We start from the raw sequence: 24,354 nt of genomic DNA on the forward strand, positions 1-24,354 counted from the left end.
ACAAGTAATTTTGAAACACTATATTTTGACTACATATCTCTAGTAGGATAGATCTAAGGACTGAAAAAGTGACAAGAAATCTTAAACCTCATCCAGAATTATGAGATTATACATAGTAGGATAAAGCCCATAAGTACTTTTGCTAATGGCATAATTTTGTTAATATCATTAGTAAAAAAGATTTTCAGGGTGACAGATGTGTAAATAAAAAAACCTTATACCATTCAATTAAAATCAGAAAAATGAATATTCACTCAGGGTTTAAGTTTCTCCTTTGCAAAAAATACATATTTTGTATCTCTCTTGAAGAATCTTAGAAATAATACCAAGTGACCGTAAGTACCCTTAGGCCCCAGATTTTGTCTTTAGATGCCATTTCCTATTAAAAGGAATCAAAGCCCCTGGAACTGTGGCTGTTTCCAGGCCTGGCAAAAGAAGCGTGGAAGGTGAACCTTATGTGCCCGAAAGCAAGGAAGCTCTTACAGACTGCAGAGGTCAAAATTATTTTCTACCCCTAATGAAATAATGGATCTAGGCAGTTTGATCTAAGTTATTAAAAAGGTGAATGTTTGATGGCAGACTTCATAGGGGATGAATCAGGCTGACAATATTTAAACACACTGATCGATCTTGACATGACTAAAAGTAGGTCACCGAGTCTACATGTGCTAATAATGATGTGATACAACAGGAAGTTCTCTTGTCAAACAAAAAAGAACCTGAAGTTCATCAACCCTCCAGATCTAACTGCATTTACAGAAGACTATAGGACAAACTATACCATACCAGAAGGACACAGTCACTTACATCCAGACTGCAACATGTTTTCTTCAACAAGTAGCTAGGGAAAATTTTGAAAGAAGTGGAAGCTGTTGAAAGATTAAAAGAGACGTAACAACCCAGTTCCATGTGTGAACCTTGTTTGATTCTGGTTTAGACAGACCATCAGACAGTAAAGAATCTGCGTGCAATGTGGAAGACCTGGGTCAATCCTTGGGTTAGAGTGACCCCCTGGAGAAGGGCATGGCAACCCACTCCAGTATTCTTGCCTGGAGAATCCCCATGGAGAGAGGAGCCTGACAGGGGCTGCAGTCCGTGAGGTCACAGAGTTGGACACGACTGAATGACTCAGCACAGCACAGCACACATCCCTTAAAAGGCATTTTTGAGCAAGTGGGGAAAATTGAACTGTACTGGATATTACTTACTAAGCAATTAATGTTTATTTTATTGAAGGTGGTAATATTGTGGTTAATTACAAAAACAACTGCTACAGATACATGCTATTTTTTGACATGTGAAAAGAAATGATATGGGGTGTTTGCTTTAAAACTCTTTTCCTTGCCAAAAATGAAATGGGGGTGGGTAAATGAAACAAGAATAGCAAAATGTTGATAATTGTTGGAGCTGGGTATTTGGGAATTCTAAAGATGGTAAGGGGCTTCATTTTATTCTCTCCACTTTGTGTGTGTTTGAGAATTTTAATAGTAAAGTAAAATCATAAGAAAAGACTGATATTTTTTGTATCAAATGATATGACATAGGAGTATTTATTAAATGTTTGAACTGATAGTTTATGATGGGTTAAATCAGGGCTTAAATCAGTCTTTATCACTTAGCGTTTAACTCATGTTATATAATTTACTATTGTGCCCCACTCAGTGTTCATATGTATTGATTAAAGTTTCAAGACTTGTGATATGTAGTTTTTCAAAAAAAATCCTGTGTTGTATTTGGTTGTTTATATGTAAGAATTTGTGCATTTTCGGAATGGTGCACTCAAAAATACTTCTGGGGAAATTAAATTATGCCAAAAAGCTAAGTAAGTTGGAAGGACAACTGTACCTTCTCTTGATCTTTGGTACCTAAGAACCTGTGAACCACAGATCTTAACTACAGAATGGCTCTTATTACTGTGGTTAATTTTAATGTAAGATTCTTTTCTAGTAGCCATGTTGCATATATAGACTGTTTGAAAATTGTTATAGTTATTACTTGGATTTAGCATGTTTAGTAATTGTCCATATAGCCAATATTTGTTTTAGTAGAATTCAAGGAACGCTTGCCTGTTTCTCCATGATGAAATAGGAGGTCTTATGGGGACTGTACATAAATGTTTTTATTTTAAATACCTAATGCTTGTAGTATGAGCACTTAGCAGATTTATTAGAAGTACAAAATAAGGCAGAGATAACCAGAATTTATTTTATATTTTGGGTTGTATATGGAGATGGCACTTGGCTCTCCATGCACTTGAGCTTGTTTTTCTTGTGTTTTTGAAAAATGTAAAAAGGTATTCATGAGAATGGGAAAAATAATAAAAACTAGAATAGTTATCTAAAACTGTAAACTATATCCAAACAGCTTTTGAATTTAAAACTGATAAATTACCCTGCATGATGTTACTAAAGTAGAAAATAAATTTTATGTATACTTTTGATTAAAAATACTGACAAAATAATGCAAAATAACACTGGTGACCTTGGAATTTTATCCCATTGTTGACTGTTAATAGAAAGCCAGCCACCTTCTCATTAATAGTCTTGAAGGTTTTTAATGACAGTCACACATGCATTGCATTATGGCTGAAAGACCAACTTCCAATTTACCTATTTTCCCCATTTTAAAGATAAATTGGGAATTATCTGTATTTTATTATATCTACAGTAGATATGTTACCATTTGCTGAACTTTTAATGTCTTAAATAGAATTTGGAAAAACAAAATTCTTAAATTATGTCAGTTTTCTGCTTATTTGTGCCGAAAGGGAATTTTACTTTACCCATAGTAAGGCGTCTTATTCCCAACTTTCAATTTGTATAATTAGAAAAAGTTGAATTTTTTTCTTTATCCCGTTTCTTAGTTGACGAAGGATCAGAGATTGGTGTATTCGGGCAGACTGCTTCCCGATCATCTGCAGCTGAAAGACATTCTCAGAAAAGTAAGCTTTTCCACCACTATTCAATACCAGTTACTCAGAGTGCCAGAGGAGATATGTTCTGAACTTTCTTTTGCTATCCAACCAATTTAGTTCTTAGACACTTAAAATCAACCCTTTTAGGTAGCAAAATAGGTGATTCTGATTAGTTAACAGTTTTATATATCCATCTGATAGCTAAATCTGAAATAGCATTATATATTTGTGTTCAGGGATTTGTTATCTTGTGGAAGAAAGCCATATTCACTTATCATTAATGCAGGAGTAGAGTGCTCAAGTAGACCGGTAACAGTCCCCTCTCTTAAATCCGTTTTTGATGAAACTACATAACATTTTAATACACGTTAACTTGGGTTAGGAGTTTAATTTTGGGACATCAAATATTACAGAAGGAAGCCCACTTGGTCCATCAGCAAACTTTGAATCCTGGTACTCAAGAGTTAAATATATTTTAATATAATTTTTTGATAGAATACTAGTTACTTTAATGGCAGCTTTTAGCTCATGTTTATTTGTGGAATTTATACTTTTAGAATTTTTCTGCATTTGAGATTCTTTTTCCTTGTGAATGTAGCAGAATTGAATATATAGCTGTTAGGTTTCACTTTAGATTTTTGACTTAACTCAGTGTTTTCTGGATATCCCTAATCTCTTTATGCTCTTGTGTATGTTTATGATGACCTGTGGAAAATTTAAAAAAACCTTACACTGGTGTATTCCTTCTGTTTAGATAGTTGACATTTTAGTTTTGCTAGTGTGACTTCCTGCTGTCATTTTCATTTTAATCATGTAGTTTCAGGTTGCCAAAGTGGTTTAATAACATCCCTCACTGTCTGTCTCTCCCTACTTCTCCCTCTCTCTCAAAAATACTGGCTTTTGTAGCATATATCCTCCCCTCTTTCTTTTCTTAATAGACTTTATTTTTTAGAGTAGTTTTAGGTTCATAACAAAATTGGGCGGAAGGTATGAAGATTACCCATTTAACTCCTGCCTCCGCACATACACAGCTACTCCCACTAACAGCATTCCACATCAGTCTACATTAGAGTGCTCCAGTAGTTAGAGTTGAAGCCTGCATTGATATCATCACCCCAAACCCATCGTTTACATTAGGGTTCACTCTTGGTATTGTACTTTCTGTATAATGACAGGTATCCACCTTATAATATTGTACAGAATATTTACTACCCCCCAAATCTGCTATGTTCCACCTCTTCATTTTCTTTCCTGGTTTTATCCTTAAAAACATTTTTCACTGTATGCTATTTGAAATATAGATTTATTATTTTAACCCAAGGATAGCTAGAGTCTGAACATGCATACTTCTAAAAAGGATTTTGCTACCAGAAATCATTTCCAACCAGAATACTTAAAATGCTGTGGGATTTCCGTGGTGGTCCAGTGGTTAAGACCCTGTGCTTTCACTGCAAGGGGCTCGGGTTCAATCCCTGATCAGGGAACTGAGATCCCACATGTGCCTCTCCATGCCAACCACGCCCAGCCCCCCCCCCAAAACAACAACAACAACAACAACAACAACAAACAAAAACCACCCAGCTTCAGTCAAAGGACTGTTGTGCCCCTTATCACAGAACACTTCGAACAGTATGTTTACAGTTTGAACAAATCATTGAACTGTATAACCCTTTACTTCTTTCAGTTAAATGCTGTCATTAACTTTACCTGTTTAGTTATAAAATGTTTTATAGAAACATTCCCCAAAGGTTAATAAATATTATGAGGTAATTGTGGTTAATATGACCTTTGAAACTAGTTTTGTAAGGATGAACATTTTACACTTGGATGCTTTTTTTTTACTGTATTCCCAAGCTAAGGGGACATTGTAAATCAGGCATCCTTTCTACCTGCTTTGCTTGGTGTACCTCATGTAATGCTATTTCTGGGAATGCCTTTCTTTAGTATTCTAACTCCTATTAACTTCTTCCTCTAAACCCATAAACGGTTACAGTTCATGCATCTCAGTTTTGTGCAAAAGACTGATTTATATATTTCTCTAATTGCGCTCTAATGTGCTAGTCTGTTCTTTAAAAAAATTTTTTTTAAATTTATTTGTTTTTGGCTGCTGGGTCTTCATTGCTGTGCCAACTTTTCTCCAGTTGTGGAGAGTGGGAGCTACTGTCTAGTTGCAGTGTGCGGGCTTCTCTCTGCGGTGACTTGTCTTGTTGCCAAGCACAGGCTCCAGGGCGCGCGGGCTTCAGTAACTGCAGCCCTTGGGCTCTAGAGCACAGGCTCAGTAGTTGCGGTGCGTGGGCTTAGTTGCTGTCTGTGGGGTCTTCCCAGATCAGGGATCAGACCCGGGTGTCCTGCATTGGTAGGCAGATTGTTTACCACGGAGCCACCAGGGAAGCCCCAGTCTGTTCTTTGAACAACATCGTGAGTCTGTTTAGGGGGGGGACTGACTCCTGCCCTTTCTTGGATTCACCTCAGAATTAAGCACAGTTCTTGTTTATGGAAGATGGTGAATTCCTAGAGCTTTGTTTCTCTTTCTCACAACTGGGCATCTTTTCTTTATTTCCTGCCGCGCCCCCCCTTTTAAAAAGTCATTTTCTGATTTTTTAAAATTGTTGCGCCATCCTTGTTCGTCTCTGCGTCTCCTTACTCTACCTTGTTTACTTGCTTTATGCCTATGATAAATATACTCATGAAATCATTAAGCTAAAATGCCAGTTAATTATTTTTAGAGTATTTTCCTTCACTCATAGTTGTAGATTTATGGAGACACACTTGGAATATTTACAGAATATAGTTCAAATATATGCTCTATATCTGTGTATAAGTGTTAGAGATGAAACCAGTTTTTGGCTTAAAAAATAAAATACTATTGCTAAAATTCAGACAGATGAGATTAGAGTGAGGTTATTTGAGCTTCCTTATCACTGTAAGTTTTCAAATAATGAAAACATTTACTATTCAAAGTTTGTAGGCCTAAACTTCAATGTGACTGTCACAGTGCTGATATTAATGTGTGTAGTGTTTTTATACTGAAATAATAGGTTGCATTGACACAACTTTACAGCAGTGTTTGCTTGGTATACAAAATAATAATTTTTTTCATATAGTAGTTCCTGAGTATTGAGACTGTTTTCTAAGCATGGAAGAAATATTCAGAAGGATCCCAATTTATGTGCAGGTGACAATTTATTACTAATAAAACGGCTGTGGTAGGAAGAAACTTAAGTTTTGAGTTCAGTATTTCTGCTTAGCTACTGACATTGTTGAGCTGCGTACTTTCTAGTACTACCCTTTAAATGTAATTTTCTTTAATTTTAGCAAGATGAGTATCATATGGTTCATCTAGTATGTACCTCTCGGACTCCTCCCAGTTCTCCAAAATCCAGCACCAATAGAGAAAGTCATGAAGCACTGGCATCCAACAGCAATTCTGTGAGTTGTTTTGGGCAGAGTAAATGCTGAAGTTTTCTGATTATCCCTTCTTGCCTCTAAAAACTAAGTTGAAAACAGAACAACTGGATCTTGTGGGTGGTGAGACTGTGTTGTGAACAGCTTAAGTTAATCATTTAAACTTCATTTTTAGAGATCCAGTACACAGTGTAATCCCTTGAAGCCTGTGCCCATGAGTTATAATTTGCTATATGGCAGGTCAGTAATAGAGCCAATTTTCAGGGGTTTAATTACTGAAATACTGAAAAGACAAAATTATGATATGGTTATATAATATAAACTCTTTAAGGTATTTTGTATATTATATTTAATCAAGGTAGATTAAATTATTTAAACTTTAAGTTTGCTAAAGAAGATTGCTTGTTCAATAATTGTTTTATAAAATGACTGGATTTGAGTATATATTCCGACTATGGGAGGAATAATTACTTGATGTACCCAGTTCTTTCAGACTTGAGTATTCATTTTTCCCTCCTTATTTTTCCAACTTCCTAAAATTGTTTTGGAAATTTAAAAAACTAGTTGAACTTTTCAACTTAGACATTTTTTATACTGTTCAAATTCTTTTATATTAAATTATTTTTGGTTTCCTTTTGTAAAAGCTTTATGTGACACTTTTGGAGGTGAAAGAAAAGGACTGGTTGAGTGGGAACCTTGTTTCAAGCTTCCTGGGTAGGGATCTTTTGTACTGCTAAGTGTACTTTCCTTCTTGTCAGGAATCTAGCCAGAATTTTGAGGAGGGGATGAATGGCAGGGGTGATAATGAGAGACTGATTGTTAACTGCTTCTTTAAGAAGCTAGATCTTGTAGTTGCTCTCTTTAATTAGCATAGCCTCAATGGTAAGTATTTTCTAGTACTAGTCATGGGAATTCAGCTTTCACTAAACTGAAATTTGTTTTCTCGATAAACCTAAGAGTCTTTCTATGTTTCCTACCTTGCATAAGAAGGGACAAAACCCTGGCACTGGCATAGAATTCTGTTAATAGTCTTTGAACAGTTGTGTTGCTCCAGTTTCTGCTGACAGAGAACTTTCTTTTCCCTTTTCTGGTGGTTCCTCAGCCATGATTTCATTTCTTTATAATATATATTCAGTTTTTCAGAGGTGTGTTATAAAAAACCTAAGAAGTATCAAAGGAGAATGAAATTGAATTCCTCTTAATTTTTTTATGGCTGATAAATTTCATTGGGATTTGATAATGTCTTAAAAATCTGTTCATGAAAGTTATATAATAAGGTCAGAAATAATTAGTTCTAGAGAAATTAGGGTGTGCTGTCAAATGGCTAGGCCTTTCTTTTATTAATTTTTTTTAGTGACTACCGTATTTTGATCATCCATTTAATACAAAATCTTGCCAAAAAAGAAGCCTTTCCAAGTTGTGTGCCTAATAATCAGCCTCCCTAGTAAGATATTTGGCGTCTGTTTGGTATGGAATAACATTTTAAAGCTTTTGTTAATTTTTCAAAGGTCCTTAGGACCTTTCACATGGCAGGACTAACAAAGGTAGACATGTAAAAAGAGATGCTGTAAATAGGAAGGCAGTACCAGTAATGTGATTTTAAAAACTTAGAACAATGCTGAAATTATCTTGTATCCAGTTTTTTAAAGTAGGTAATTTATATAAACTGTAATTGTGTTTTAAATTTACATAAAACACTTGACAAACTATTTTCAAACAGCAACAAATTGAGGTGGTCTTCAAGGGGTTATGTTGATTGAAGTTGTTGAATCTGTAAGTTTCTGACACCATTAATGCATGAGAATTTAAAAATTCTGTTTGGTATCTTATTTTGTTAAAAAAAAAACAGTATTTGTTGGTAGTATCTTTAAACTAGTAGGATTTTAGGACTGGAAGGAATCTTGAAAATCTAGTTCCATCTCATTTCTTATAGGAAAGCTGTGACTTAGGGGTTAAGTGAATTGTAAGTTTATGTTCCTTGTTAATGTCAGAGTTAACACCAAATTCTAGCATGCTCTTCAGTATTTTAAACCAGTATATGACTAATGGCATGTTATACAGTAGCTGGTACATATTAACTGTTTAAGTGATACAGTTATTAGTACCATTATTGAACACTTCTTATGTGTTAGGCATCATGAAAAGAGCTTTGCATGCATTAATTTTCACAAATTTTGTATGCTATTTTTGGTATATAATTACTACTCAGCCTTTTATAGTTGAGAAATGGACTATTATTGTATAATTAATGGATTTTGATTTTCTAAACTCTTTAGTCTCATGAGAATTAAATTATTTATACCTATATATATAAATAAATATACCTATTATGCTGGGCACACAAGTCAAATCAGTAAACTTCTAGAATTCATTCTTTGCAGAGGGATTTCACAGATGCATTTTTAGTAATGTGTCTATAATATTGTGATTATAATGAATTAAATCTCCTTGAAAAAAATAATTACATTTTTGTTTGTAGAGTTCAGATCAGTCAGGATCATCAACTCCATCATCCAGTCAAGAAACCTTGACTTTAGCTGCCAGTTCTTCCTCAGAAGGATTGAGGCAACGAACCCTTCCACAAGCACAAACTGACCCAGCACAGAGTCATCAGGTCCCATATGTAATGCAAGGGTGAGTGAAACCGATAGCTTTGGTCCTCTTAAAAATCTATGACTCCAGACTTTCATGGTAGCGCCCTTCACTAATCAAAGTACATTTGAAATTTATTCATATACCTGATTATATGTTTTGTGAATTAGAGGGTTAGGTGTAGCAGTTTTTGGGGGGCTGTCCTGTGTGGTTTGTGGGATTTTAGTTCCCTGACCAGGGACTGAACCTGGGCCCTCTGCAGTGAGAGCACTGGACTGCCACTGAACTCCGTGGAACAGTGCTTTTGAAAGCTGGTTGTACATTAGAATTGTCTGGGGCAGTACCTTTCGGTCTTTAATGTTTGTGCTAATCACCTGGAGATGTTGTTAAGATGCAGGTTCTGATTCAGTTGGTCTAACAGGGCCCGAGATTATGTATTTCCAGTGAGCTCCGCTGTGATGCTGATGCTTCTGATGCTTTGACCATAGTTTGAATAGCAAGGATCTAGGTAACTAAAATTTTTGTTTTTACTCAATCTTACTATGTCATGCTCAAGTGCTCAGTCGTGTCCAACTTTGTGACCCTACGGACTATAGTCCACGAGGCACTTCTGTCCATGGATTTTACAGGCACGAATACTGAAGTAGGCTGCCATTTCCTCCTCCAGGGTATCTTCCTTACCCAGGCATTGAACCTGCATCTCCTACATCTTGGGTATTGGCAGGTGGATTCTTTACCACTAAGCCATCAGGGAAGCCCCAGTCTCACTATAGATCTACTCAAATTAGTCTTCTGGAGAACAGATGGGTGAATAAGGGTGTTCTTGGAAGAGTACAGAGCCCAGTAATCTGTTTTTTAAAAGTCCTGCTGGTGTTTATAATCAGCCAGGCTTGGTAACAATTAAGACAGAGTATTGTGATAAGTATTATGGTGATGTATTATGAAGATATGCTAACCATTGCAAGTTATCGAGTGACTTCTTAAGAGGAGTTTACCCAAGAAGCTTGCTATGGCTATCTTATATTTAGCAATTACTATAGGTCTCTTGGGTTAGGCAGTTCCAGGGGGAATGCAGCCAACAGCCACAGCAGCTGTGGACAGCTCAGAGAGGAGGATCTTGGGGAATACAGTTTAAATCTGGGTCATGTCTGAAACTGGAGTACTTTTGAAGTAAAGGAAACAGGAATAATAGTTACTGATAGTTGTTTTGCGTTGTGTATTGTGCTGTGGTGTGTGTGACAGTGCTCCAGATCTATGGTGGAGGCTGGAAATAAGCAAATGGCTAGGACCCCCCCAAAATGGTAGTAAGTGACGCAACCAGGGAGTAGCCACTAACTGTTATGCCAAAGGGGATGTAATAGCATATGGCTGCTTTTTACTTTGAATTTTATAAACTTAATTCAATTCTTAATGTAGAAAAACAAAGCTGAGTATATAGAAAAATATTAAAAAGACTCATTTGTCTCATATTCTTGAGTTTTTCTTTTAAAAATAAGTGTTTAGTAAGGCTGATTGTAGACTTTTATAAAGCATCTCATGAAACTATTTTTGTTTTCAGAAAATGATTATTATAAACCGGAACTTTGTTATTTGTAAAAAAGTATTGTCACGATTTACATGGTAGAATAGTGGCTTAAAATAGTTTGTCTTACGACAGTGATTCCTTTTCTGTCTTTTTTGCAAAATAAAATAGCTCAGTTCCTCTCAATTTATTCAGAGTGCTATTACTAATATTTTACCAAATATGTTGGTAGTGATGGAAAGTGAGAATGGATATAATAAACCTTGAAGAATATATAATGATATGTTGACAATAGTTATGTCTGCACAATTTTTTTAACTCTTTCTCATATTTACAGTGAATATATTAATATGTATATTTAACTCTTGATTTATTAAATTAAGGGAAAATATGCATAAAATAAACCTTTTAAAGCATTTTTAAAGTGCACAGTTCACTAGCATTAAGTATCTACACAGTGAATATATACTCTGTATTAAAGTATATGAAGTCGCATGTTTTCAGAATAAGACCATGGATATCTTGGAAACACATTAATAATTTCTTTACAGACTTTGGAGCAAAGGCATTTAGCTCTTAGAAATATATAAAACAGATTAGAAAAATCTGAAATAGTGTTTATTTTGCTAAAAATGAGTATTAAGATGAAAAAAGGTAAAATCCTTAAATAATGGTTAGTTTTAAATCAGGAGGGCAGTATAGCTTAGTGAATGTATAGATTCAGGAGTCAGCCTGCCTTGGTTTGAATCCTAGCCCTGTCCACTGACTACCTTGGGCAAGTCTCTTCTCTGCTTCAGTTTGCTCATGATCTGGAGATAATAGTACTTATTGTACAGAATTTCTGTGTGGATTAAGATTTCATGTATGTAAAGAGTTAGGTGATATGTTAGCAATTATTTATAAATTCATTCATACTTATAAATGAATGCTGTATGTTCATTCAGCAAACATATTTATAGGCATTTGTGAGTCTGACACACTGAAACATCCGAATGAATGCCAGTACCAGGTGCTGGAAAATAAATCTGTATTTGGAAAGAGCACTTTGTGATTTACAAAGCAATTTAAGTGAAAGTTCAATAAGTAGGTTATTCGGCTTAACAATGAATGTGATTTAACCTAATCTTATAGTTGTAATCTTTTACTAAAGACTTTACATCTGTCTTTAAGTAAAATTTTATTTAATATAGCCTTGCCTTTCATGTGCAAGAGCAGTAATTTAGTAATTTGAAGAATTCACCAACAAAATAAAATCTCTCCACATCATTTTTAGACTCCAGCACAGCTTATATTTAGCTAGTCACATATGTTTTCCACCATGTAGGTTAGTACTGTCAGTCTTTAAAATGGCTAAATTCTGATCACTGTTTCCTGAGTTTTTGAATCACTAGGTTTGGGGTAGTGTTTAGGACTCTGCCAACTTAACAGCATTCGGGGAACCTAACTTTTCAAGAAATCCTAATGCAGGTGATTATTTGCCCATTAAGCTCTTGAGGAAGCAATGAGAAGACCAGACAGTACATGTGCATCACATTGGCTGTCCACCTATAATGTCACATTTATAAACCTTGACTGTTTTGGACTCAATGTGTTATGCTGTCATGTTTATTTAACTCTAAAACTTGCTGACTGGTTCATAAAAAATTGCCCACTGTTAGGTACACTTAATTTCCCTGCCTGAAATAGTAGCAGCCTTGTTTTATAATTAAAAAAACTGAAAACCTACTCATTGTACTCTTCCGTTATCTGATTTTTTGATGGCAAAAACTGCTTACAACCCACCACCCAGAGATAACTATTACTAACATTTTTGTACTTTCCTTCTAAATACTTTTAAAATAGAAACATCATACTATTTTATTTGTGGGGCCCTAAATGGGAAACCTTAAAAAGAAGGGCTAGCTTTGCGGTTTAGAGCTAAGATGGTGCCTGGCGGAAGAGATGAGGGTGCAGCTTAAGTTGTTTGTCAATATTTTTGATTGGCTCTCTTGATTTCTGTGCATGTGGACAACGCGTGATCACCACAGACCCCTGTCATGATGTAAGCACGTGGTAATCTGACCTTTAACTTGATTGGTAGGACTATGGAAAGTCCCTCGAAAAACCCCCCTGCTTGCCTATATAAACCAGGAGCTTAGGACAATAAAGCGGAACAGCTTAGACAGAACCCCTGTCACGTCTGATTGTCTCTCCCTTGCTGAGGGGCTGGGTTGGTGGACAGCAGGCTCACTTTTCCTCGGGACCCCTCAGCTCTGCTGAGGGAAGTTCCACTGCCTCTCTCTTTCTGCGGAGCGCCCCCTGCATTTATTTTATAAACCTTTTAAAAAAGCAGAATGTAGTCTGGACATATTTCCAGATCAAATATAGATCTACAACATTTAAAGTTTGTATTAGCAATCAATTTAGCTAAGGACCTGAAAGGCCTATGCACTGAAAACTGTGAGATAATGATGAAAGAAACTGAAGACACAAATAAATGAAAAGATATTCCATGGTCATGAGTTAGAAGAATTAATGTTGTTAAAATGTCCATACTACTCAAAGCAATCTATAGATTCAGTCAGTCTCTATCAAAATTCCAAATATTTTTCACAAAAGTGAACAATCCTAAAATTTGTAGAGAACCACAAGATCCTAAATAGCCATAGCAATCTTGAGAAAGAAGAACAAGGCTAAAGGCATCACACTCCCTGATTTCAAACTATACTATGGAGTGATAGTAATTAAAACAATATGGTATTGGCATAAAAACAGACTAGGGGAACAGAATAGAGAACCCAGAAATAAATCCATACATATATAATCAATTAATTTATGACAAGAAGCAAGACTATACAATGAGGAAAGGACAGTCTCTTCAATATATGGTGTGGAAAAACTGCAACAAAATTAAGCTAGACTACTATTTTATATCCTACATAAAATTAACTCAAAATAGGAATTCCCTGGCAGTCCAGTGGTTAGGACTAGGTACTTTCACTGCTGAGGGTGCAGGTTCAATCCCTGATTAGGAAACTAAGATCCTGCAAGCCACACAGCATGGCCAAAAAAGAAAAAGTTAACTCAAAATGAATTTGATTTGAATGTAAGGCTTGAAACCATTAAAATCCTAGAACAAAATAAAACTCATTGACACTGGACTCGGTGATGATTTTTTAGATTTGACAACGAAAGCAAAACTAAATAAATGGAATTACATTAGACTAAAAAGCTTTTGCACAGTAAAGGAAATCATCAACAAAATGAAAAGGCAACCCACTGAATAGGATAGAGTATTTACAAATCATATCCCTGATAACGGGTTATATACAAAATATGTAACGAACTTATACAATAGCAGAAAACCAAATAATCCAGTTTAAAAATGGGCAGAGGACCTGAACAGACTTTCTTTCAAGAAGGCACACAGATGGCCAGCAGTTATATGAAAAGATGCTCAACATCACTAATCATCAGACCAGTGCAGGTCAAAAGCACAGTGAGACACTACCTCACACCTGTCAGAATGGCTGTTATTAAAAAGACAGCAAATAATAAGTGTTCGTCAGGATTGTGGAGAAAAGGGAACCCATGGGTACTGTTGTTGGTAATGTAAATTGGTGCATCCACTATGGAAAACATTATGGAGTTTCCTAAAAAAAATAACAGAACTACCATGTGACCCATCAGGTCCAGTTCTAAGTATCTGAAGAAAATGAAAATATTTAATTTGAAGAGACAAATGTGCCCACATGTTCACTGCAGCATTATTTATAATAACCATAATAAGGAAACAAGCCAAGTGTCCCTAGGTAGAAAGTGGATAAAGAACTTGTGCTACATTTATACACAATGAAATACTCTTCAGCCATAAAAAGAAAACTTATAGTTTATCTTTCAGTAACCGTTGTTAAGAGCCTGATTCATCATACTATTACAAATTCATACTTCCCAGTGCAGTAAGTTGGAAATGTCCTTGTTTTAATTTAGACATGATAAAGAGACATTCTTTTTATTCTGTTTTGTGAAGTGCTTATTTGTTGGCATGTTGGTATTTTAAAAAGTTCATTGGTGACAGTTCTTTATGTAAAAGAATATTACTAATTGATACTATTGAGTATTAATTATTACTTAGCACAAGCTTGGCATTGTATTAAGCACTTATACATGCTTTATTTCATTGAACTTTATACCAACTCTGTGCTCGAGGTACTGTTCTCTCCCAATTTATGAACGAGGAGAAGGAGGCTAAAAGGTACATAGCCTGCCTTACTTCAGTAGTCAGTATCAGGACTAGAATTCAGATCCACATCTGACTGGAAAGTCTGTTAACTGTCTTGTTGAAGTGAATATTTTATCATTTGTTTCAGTATATTTTTCTGTGTTATTTATATTTTGATTTCATTTATAATGGTGGTTCTCTCCCCTCTACTCTCCCATTTAAAACTTTTCTCTAGTCAGATCTATTGGTCAGATTTGAAGCAATCTGACTGAATAAGCAAATTTGTCATATAAGGATCATGTGGCTTTCTTCAGGAAAAGTTTACTTAGAATTTACAGTAGCTGGGCACTGAAGACAGGAAAATGAATTATGTAGTTGCCCTCAATGGAAGTAGGTCAGATCGGCAAATAAATTGCCATTCACTGATGTGGTTCTATGGTTTGACAAAGTTTTGCAGGAGCCTGGAGGAGGGAGTGCCTGTGTGCTTACAGAAGGTGGGAGAGCTTCATGGCTGGTAACATTGGGGCTGCTTTTAAGGGAAGTTCAGCAAGGGAGAACAAAGTAGTGTGGAGGGTCTTGAAAAGGCATATTGTGGAGATAAAGTGGGAATTCCATGCAGGTTTTCTTTGAAAGAATTTGTTTCTGATTGTTTCCAGTTCATCTCCTTTCCTTCATTCTTAACTTTAAAAGCATACTAATGAATCTCTATTAGAAGGATCTTACCTAACATCCTGCTTCAGCAACAGTTAATAGACAACAGCTCTCCAACCTTTCCCTTGTTCCTCTTTTTTTTCTCCTGGGCTGGAGTATTTTTAAAGTAATCCTAGACGTCATATCCCTTCATCTGTAAATACTGTGTATCTGTAACAGATATGGACTATAAGAATCACAATACCATTAGAACATGCAACAGAATTAAAAATTCTTTAATATCATTTATTACTCGATTTGTGTTCCATTTTCCCTGATTGTCCCAAATGTCTTTTTAAGATGGTTTTGATTGGATCAGTATTCAGAGATTGACTTACTGCGTTTGAGTAGTTTTGTTTCTTAAGGCTCTTTTAATCTAATCCCTATCCCTATCTTTTTTCACTTTATGCTTTTTCTGTTGTTGTATGTTCTAATTTCCCATAGTAGTCTAGATTCAGCTCGTTGCATCCATGTGGTATCATTAATATTGTCCTCTGTTTTCATAGATTGCCTGTAAACTGGTAGTTAGATCTCGGGCCTAATGATTAAATTTGAAGTTCAGCTTTTAAAAATAGTTTTATTTATTTTTGGCTGTGCTGGGTCTTTGTTGCCGTGTGGGCTTTTCTTTAGTTGCAGCAAGTGGGAGCTACTCTAGGTATAATGTGCTGGCTTCTTGTTGCGGTGGCTTCTCTCGTTGCAGAGCACAGGCTCTAGGGTGTGTGGGTTTCAGTATTTGCAGCTCTCGGGCTCTGGAGCACAGGCTCAGTAGTTGTGGCACACTGGCTTAGCTGCTCTGTGGCACGTGGGATTCTCCTGGATCAAGGGCAGAACCCATGCCTCCTGTGCTGGCAGGCAGATTCTTTACTGCTATGTCAGCATGGAAGCCCAAAGTTCAACTTTTAAATTTTATTTATTTTTACTTAAGTTTATATGGAAAATGGGATATTTATTAAATCACTTTTATAAAACATTTTGGCAGTTGACTAACAATTAACAACGTAACTAAAAATTTTAGAATCTTAACATCATAGAAGTTTGTTTCTTACTCATGTAGTACTCTGATTCTAGGCTGTGATGTTCGTTGTTCTGTATATGTGGGGTCGGGATCATCTTAGATAAGCCGTAATGTCTTACTTGGGGCTTTCCTTGTGGCTCAGATGATAAAGAGTCTGCCTGCAATGCAGGAGACCTGGGTTTGATTCCTGGGTCAGGAAGATCTGGAGAAGGGAATGGCAACCCACTCCAGTATTCTTGCCTGGAGAATTCCAAGGACAGAGGAGCCTGGGGAGCTACAGTCCATGGGGTTGCAAAGAGTTGGACACAACTGAGTGACTAACACACATACACAGTGTCTTACTTGAGGAATGTTGAACAGAAGTATTTTTTTTCGGTGAGTTTTAGTATGTTTTGTCAATGGATGACATAGTTCAGAAATAAAAATGTAGAGAAATGCTTTCAACTTCTTCTGGAACATTAAAAGACTTTTTTTTTTTTATTATTTTATTGCAGAAATGTAGACAACCAGCTTCCTGGGCAGGCTGTTCCGGCTGGATTCCCAGTGTATCCCGCTTTCAACCCACTGCAGATGCTGTGGTGGCAACAGATGTATGCTCATCAGTATTATATGCAATAGTAAGTCAGTTTGAGTTGATTTTTTTACACATTGTGTTCTTTGCTTTATTTTCTTTTTCATCCTAAGTAAGTTGATTTGGGATTTCATTTACTGATGTATATTATTGGTTTTTAAAAATTATTTTAAATTATTTGGTTAAAGGAAAAAGGGTATGCATCCTGTTCACATCAACTAAACCTATTCTCTGCTTCTTCCTCTCTCCCTTAATTATATTTGGCAGTATTCAGGTGCTTTCTCTAAGAGAACATTTTATCTATTTAAGAGGAGAAAACTTAGGAAAGTTTCACTGGAAGGCAACAATTCTATATGAAGATAGGATGTCAACTAAAAAAGGGAATAGAGAGACTCATACGTCAGGGACGCTCATATTGATGTATTGATGTCGGGTTCACTTGTGGCTAATATGCCTTCTGGACTTTTCTGTATTTTAGTAAGTTTTGCTCCTGATCAGCATGAAACATTCTTAGCATGGAACAGTTTCTTGGTGTTCTTTGTGCTGGGCTTCCTATGTATTCATTTAACATTTCTAGTGTTCTTGCCTGGAGAGTCCCAGGGACGGGGGTGCCTGGTGGGCTACTGTCTCTGGGGCCGCACAGAGTCGGACATGACTGAAGCGACTTAGCAGCAGCAGCAGCTTCTCTTTAGTGTTCTCCTCTCCTTGTTTCTGTGATTCTGTTATCCTGTTCATTCTTTTTCTCTTTCTGATTACTCATTTTGTATCCTTTGATAGCCTGTTTTTTTCCCTGTTTCTAAATGGTAACATTCCTTGTTCAGTTAAGTATTTGTATACTTACCATGTGCCTTGCGATACACAGTCTGGTAGGGAAGATAGAATTTAGCTCCAGGCTAGTCCTCTTGGATTTCCTTTTTCTGTGGCCTTAGTTGTTAGCTCTGTGTGATGGCTCCCAGTTCATCTCCTGTGCCTCATCTTGTGTCTCCCCTTAATTGTCGGAGATTTCCATAGAGAAATTTGCCTGCCTTTAAATTCAGTTAGGTCTGAACTTTGACTGCATCATCTTGTTATGTGCATTCTCCTTCTTGACTTCCTTGTCAGTGATACTCTCTTCTCAATCATCCTCCAAGCCCTTAACATTAATCAGGTTTGATTATAGCTTCTGTTATCCCTGAACTCAACAACTTACCAAGATGAATTAGTATGTTGTTACTAGCTTCTGTCCTTCCCTATATTTTACTTCTGATGTTTTCCCTAGATATTTCTAATATTAGACCCACTTTAATGCAATCACTTTTCCTCCTTTTAGGCTCCTGACTGTATTTCATTGTACTGCTTGCCAGGTTAACTTAACACATAATTGAGTCCATCATTCTCCATTCCCTAAAATATCAGATGGCCCTCTTGCCTACAGCGTGAAGTCTGTATCCTTATTCTTCCTCTATGCTGCTGCTGCTGCTGCTGCTAAGTTGCTTCAGTCATCAGTCATGTCTGACTCTGTACGACTCCATAGATGGCAGCCCACCAGGTTCCCCCATCCCTGGGATTCTCCAGGCAAGAACACTTGAGTGGGTTGCCATTTCCTTCTCCAGTGCATGAAAGTGAAAAGTGAAAGTGAAGTCGCTCAGTCATGTCCGACTCTTAGTGACCCCATGGATTGTAGCCCACTAGGCTGCTCCATCCATGGGATTTTCCAGGCAAGAGTACTGGAGTGGGGTGCCATTGCCTTTTCCAATTCTTCCTCTATACCTTACCTCATAAAGCTAACCTGCTTTATTAACTTCATATCCTAATGCTCTCCTGTGTAATCTCTTGGCTCCAGGCAGGCTATTTATACCTTACCTGTTGTCATGGTAATTGTTATCATAATTAGTCACTTTGGTCATGTCCGATTCTTTGTGACCCTATGGGCTGTAGCCCGTCAGGTTCCTCTGTCCATGGGATTCTTCAGGCAAGAATACTGGAGTGGGTTGCCATACCCTCCTGCAGAGGATCTTCCTGACCCATGGATTGAACCCATCTCTTATTGGGCTGTAACACCAGCACCACCTGGGGAAGACTTAGTATTACACTATATCTTTACACCTCTTGTCTTGTTTACAACATCATGGGAACTGTGTAATAAGATAAGTGGGGCTTATTGTAGTTAGCTACTGAACCATATAATCTTATGCACATCATTTAACTTCAGAGACTCAAGTTTTCACCTTTAATGAAATAACTCACTTATGAATCAGAATGTCCATGAGGTAGGAAGTATTCTGGAAATGAATATGGGGCTTCCCTTGTGGCTCAGCTGGTAAAGAATCTGCCTGCAATGCGGGAGACCTGGGTTCGATCCCTGGGTTGGGAAGATCCCCTGGAGAAGGGAACAGCTAAGTTGGACATGACTGAGTGACTTTAACTATAGATACAGTGTATCAGCATACTGGCTTAAATAAGCTTTTTTCTTTTTTTTAAAAAATTTTTTTTTAAATAAGCTTTTGTACCATAGAAAACTTCTATTTCATTTTGCTATCTTGATTTTAAAACTTTCTTGTAGAGAAAATTCAACATATGTAAAGACAGAATAAATAAAGTGAACCCCGGTATTCTCACCGCCCAGCTTTTAAACATTTATCAATTCATGACTCTCTGATTCTACAACTTTCCCCTCTTTGCTGAATAATTTAAAGCAAATTTCAGATATATTATCTCTTTACTGGTAGTCTTTTACAGGAAAATTTATTCTGACTCTTAAGCAGTCAAATTATAAGCAAACTTCAGGACCACACATCTTCATAACTTGACAAGGATCTACACCAGTGTTCTCCAGGTGGAGTTCTCAAAAGTCAGGATTGAGATTGAGGGATTGTTATCTGGGACCTAGCTAATATTTGAAAATACCCATACAAATCATTTACTATGAGAGTGTACACACAGGGTAATGATTAATGTACTTATTTAGACAAATCTTTTCAAACATGGGTCTGAGGGAGAGGTGGTATGTGTGTGTGAGGGGGGTGGCAAGCAGTATTTATCCTATGTAGAAGAGCAAAAGAGGCAATTAGGGAAAAGTTTTGGAGAAAGATTTGGTCACAGCCTTATAATTTAGTGAACGAAACAAATAGTGATGACATGGCCGTTGTTAATCTCTTCCACCTCTCCGCCTGCTGTCCTAGACTGCCAGGCTGGGAGAACCTTTCCTGAGCTACTCCTGCCACCCGTGCTGGCTCTACTTTCGCACTGGGAATTATGCTTACCTAGGAAATGTGGTATAGGAGTTGTGATATTCCATGTAAGGTTTATGAGACATACATACGGCTTCCCAGGAAGTTCTGAAAAATATAATGTAGTATGATAAATGTTTTTGTTTTTCTTTTTAATATTTATTTTGGTGACTATTTCAGTCAAGCTGCAGTTTCAGCTCAGGCCACGTCAAATGCTAACCCAGCCCAGCCTGCTGCTACACAGCCTCTAAATTTGGCACATGTGCCTGGAGAAGAACCCCCACCAGCTCCAAACCTAGTGGCCCAAGAAAATCGACCCGTGAATGACAATGTTCAAATGAATGCACAGGGAGGTCCAGTGCTAAACGAAGAAGACTTCAATCGAGACTGGCTAGACTGGATGTACACGTTCTCACGAGCTGCAATTCTCCTTAGCATTGTATACTTCTATTCTTCTTTTAGTCGGTTTATCATGGTAATGGGAGCCATGCTACTGGTTTATTTGTGAGTGATGTTCATTCATTATAATTACTTTCTAAAACTGTTAAGCATGGAATCTGACATGTGGTAGTCTGTTGTGAATGTTGAGTGAAGGAATATGAATGTTGGGCTTCAGATACTTAGCATCAAGAGCAAAGCAAGTTACGTTTTGTAAGACTGTTTATGAGAATTGTCTAGAAGCAGATTTTTTCCCTTTTTATAAAAATTGTTAGTTCAGTTAGGTATGCTCTAGTAATCATTTAGAACTTGAGTATATGATGCAGTCTTGGAGAGGAGTTTCTTTTTAATTAATTATAGTTATCGATAGTAAGTCTGTTAGATATAGGTTGGATTTTTTTTCATAAGTAGACTAACTGTCCCTTGCTCCTCTTTTTTCTTAGGAAGCAAACAAATATCTAGTTGAATTTCATTTTGAGAAATATCAAAAAATGATTTTATGACTCCTGATATGTCTTACTAGCTCAGGATAGAGTTTAAATTGATTCGTGTTTTCCTGTCATTGGTTTGAGAGGGGTAGTTCTTGATCTGAAGAGGGAAATTAGTTTTTTTCATTTATCATAGTTCAACCCATGAATGAAAATGTTCTAATCATTTTGCTCTTATAGGACACAAATATTTCATAGTGTTACAAGTAAAAACAGTTGTGACTTATTTTCTTTTCTCTTTATTTTACTGAGCAGACACCAAGCTGGATGGTTTCCTTTTAGGCAAGAAGGAGTTCAGCAACAGGCTCCCAACAATAATGCTGAAGTTAACAATGATGTACAGAATGCGAACAATCTAGAACTTGAAGAAATGGTATGCTTATGAGGTTTTCATATACTTAAATATAGGTGTTTCTTCAGCACTGTATGAGACCAATATAGTAAAAGAATCTCGGGTATTTCATAGTATGGAAGAAAAGTTAACATGCTAATGTGTGGTTTAATTCCAGAGAATCTATAATACCGAGTCAGTCATATATTAGAATTAAGTGGAAAGAACATCATTCTTCCTAAAAATAGCCTAGAAAGAAAGTTATGCTCACGGTGAGAAATTATTGTATTAAACTGGCAGTTATTCCTTTGAACTTGAACAAGGAGGAGTTCATCAGTTTTGGACTTAGGGAAGATCTCTAATGACCAGATAGTTCTACTTCCTTATCATATACTCATATTCCTTCTTTAGGAAGAATTTAACTCTCTCCTTTTCTGTAATGAGTTCATGGTAGCTGCTAAGACCACTTAGGAATATGTTTCTTGTTTTGTTTGAAAGGAGCGTCTTATGGATGATGGGCTTGAAGATGAGAGTGGAGAAGATGCAGGTGAAGATGCCAGTGCAATTCAAAGGCCTGGATTAATGGCGTCAGCCTGGTCTTTTATCACCACATTCTTTACTTCGCTAATACCAGAGGGGCCTCCCCAGGTTGCCAATTAGACTTGAAAAACTGTGCCGGCTGCAAAGGAGGGTCTGAATTTAGGAAAGTGTTTTAAATAACAGTGCAATTTCAAAAAATTTATTACTTTCTTTTCATCATCATGTATAGAGGTGTTTTTTCTTTAAACTTCTCATGCATATGAATATTTTAAGCACAAATAGACTACTAAATATGTGATTTTTTTTTTTTAAGATCCTAACAGAACATAGCATAACAATATTGGTCTTCCAGGTTTTATTAATTTCAATTATGTATATTATATCAAGACAGACTTGTGTGTCTTATTTCTTTAAAGAGCTGCTTCACATATAAATGTCTATAGCTTATAGCCCAGCCCTTCAATGTATAATTTGAATAAATATATCTATTTTCTGTGAATTGTCCTAAAAGTTTTAAACAGAATGACCTCATAGTTTTTAATGAAGAATATTAATTACCTAAAATGTGCTAGTAGCATCTTGCCCAGCCATAAAGCAATAAACTTCTCAATAATCTTCATTTTGACATTTGAATAAATGGAAACTTTCTATTTTAAGGGGATGTATCCCATCAATTGGAATTAATACCTTTAAAAAAAAGGCAGCTCTTCAATGGAATTAATAGTGATATAAAATGTTTGATATAGGCAGTACTTTTATAAAATAAGATTCTGGAAATCACTCCCTGTAATTTTTTTAAAATAAAAGGTCAATTATGGTAAAACTGTCTTGTGGTATATTTATTTAAACTCTTCCATATTATACTCTCTCCATACAAAAATCTATGTAAATTTCAGTAGTTCTGGGGTTGCTGAAGTCTTCAAGGGCATTTTCACCTCTTTTTATCCCAGATGGATATCTTCTAGTTCTCAGAGAGTGTAAAACCTCTTTGAGTTCAGTTCAGTCGCTCAGTCGTGTCCGACTCTTTGCAACCCCATGAATTGCAGCACGCCAGGCCTCCCTGTCCATCACCAGCTCCCGGAGTTCACTCAGACCCACGTCCATCGAGTCCATGATGCCATCCAGCCATCTCATCCTCTGTCGTCCCCTTCTCCTCCTGTCCCCAATCCCTCCCAGTATCAGAGTCTTTTCCAATGAGTCAACTCTTCTCATGAGGTGGCCAAAGTCCTGGAGTTTCAGCTTTAGCATCATTCCTTCCAAAGAAATCCCAGGGCTGATCTCCTTCAGAATGGACTGGCTGGATCTCCTTGCAGTCCAAGGGACTCTCAAGAGTCTTCTCCAACACCACAGTTCAAAAGCATCAATTCTTCAGTGCTCAGCCTTCTTCACAGTCGAACTCTCACATCCATACATGACCACTGGAAAAACCATAACCTTGACTAGACGGACCTTAGTTGGCAAAGTAATGTCTCTGCTTTTGAATATGCTATCTAAAAATCCCTGTGAAAGTCAATTTGATTTTCCTTAAGAAAGGAGTGTGTCTGTTATAGGGTAGCTAATTAAAATGGAATAAATGCAAATAGTAGAACTTACTATGGAGGAACTTTATCTCATGTGAAATGTATTATGGAAGTATATATAGTACTGTTACAGTAGTATACAATAGCTGTTCACCAGGGTGAACTATGGTACATTTGTACACCATTTGGGTTCATGATTAGGGATGGCTTGTTTCAGGGCTGATAAATCATTGCATCCAGAGGGAGCATCTGGATTTTAACCTGGGAACTAAATAAATAAGTGGTCAGAGCCAAAAGAAGTGTTCTATAGGTCAGATCCTAAAAAGTAGAGTCGGTGGGTAGAGTAAGAAAGAAAGCAGATGTAATTATGAGATTGAGCAGTCTCAGTCTTGTCTCTGCAGTTGGGAGTTGGACAGGGGAGAACTGAAGCCACAGAATTCATAGAGGGGAGCATTATTGTGTGGGACACTATCTGAAGGAAATGAGCAGGTCTCTGCATCCTAACTGCAGGTTGGGCCCTAAGGAGAAGGATTCTGGTCATTGACCCCCTGTGAAAGGCTGTGGCTAAGCATTCTAATAAAAGCGAAATGTATTATACTACTCTATAATTTTCCCCACATTGTTAATTCCCTCATATTAGTCTTACTTCCAGTAAGTCTTTGTCAGAAACTACAGCCCAGTGTCATCTATGTTTTGGATGATTAAGGGAGGAGCTGTGTCCATGCTGGGGCCAGATGGTGCTTAGAAGGCAGTTGTAGCATGGAGATGGTTTCCAGATGGAAAAAGAGCCACGCAGAAGCCCAGATACTGGTCTCTAGGCTAAATGGTGACTAGCAACAGTCAGGATGGGTTTGAAATACTTCCCAGGACTAGACTTTCTATGTCTAGTCTAGTGTTAGTCACTCAGTCTTGTCTGAC

At 36.8% G+C, this 24,354-nt stretch overlaps 1 protein-coding gene across 2 annotated transcripts in view; it reads left to right on the forward strand.

The window, feature by feature from the left end:
• The window catches only part of HERPUD2 (HERPUD family member 2), a 36,825-nt gene extending 14,136 nt beyond the window's left edge, over positions 1-22,689 (forward strand). Inside the window, exons 3-9 of one of the 2 annotated variants that reach the window (XM_068972913.1) lie at positions 2,864-2,941; positions 6,230-6,343; positions 8,799-8,953; positions 16,834-16,956; positions 20,300-20,623; positions 21,301-21,418; positions 21,875-22,689. In XM_068972913.1, coding sequence (XP_068829014.1) covers positions 2,864-2,941; positions 6,230-6,343; positions 8,799-8,953; positions 16,834-16,956; positions 20,300-20,623; positions 21,301-21,418; positions 21,875-22,036 — 1,074 coding nt within the window. In that variant the 3' untranslated portion in view covers positions 22,037-22,689. The remainder of the gene's footprint in view (positions 1-2,863; positions 2,942-6,229; positions 6,344-8,798; positions 8,954-16,833; positions 16,957-20,299; positions 20,624-21,300; positions 21,419-21,874) is intronic. The other variant, XM_068972914.1, reaches the window with a different exon arrangement.
• The last annotated feature ends 1,665 nt before the right edge of the window (positions 22,690-24,354 follow it).

Source organism: Capricornis sumatraensis, chromosome 5 (assembly GCF_032405125.1).
Source record: "Capricornis sumatraensis isolate serow.1 chromosome 5, serow.2, whole genome shotgun sequence".
Taxonomy (NCBI): Eukaryota; Metazoa; Chordata; class Mammalia; order Artiodactyla; family Bovidae; genus Capricornis; species Capricornis sumatraensis.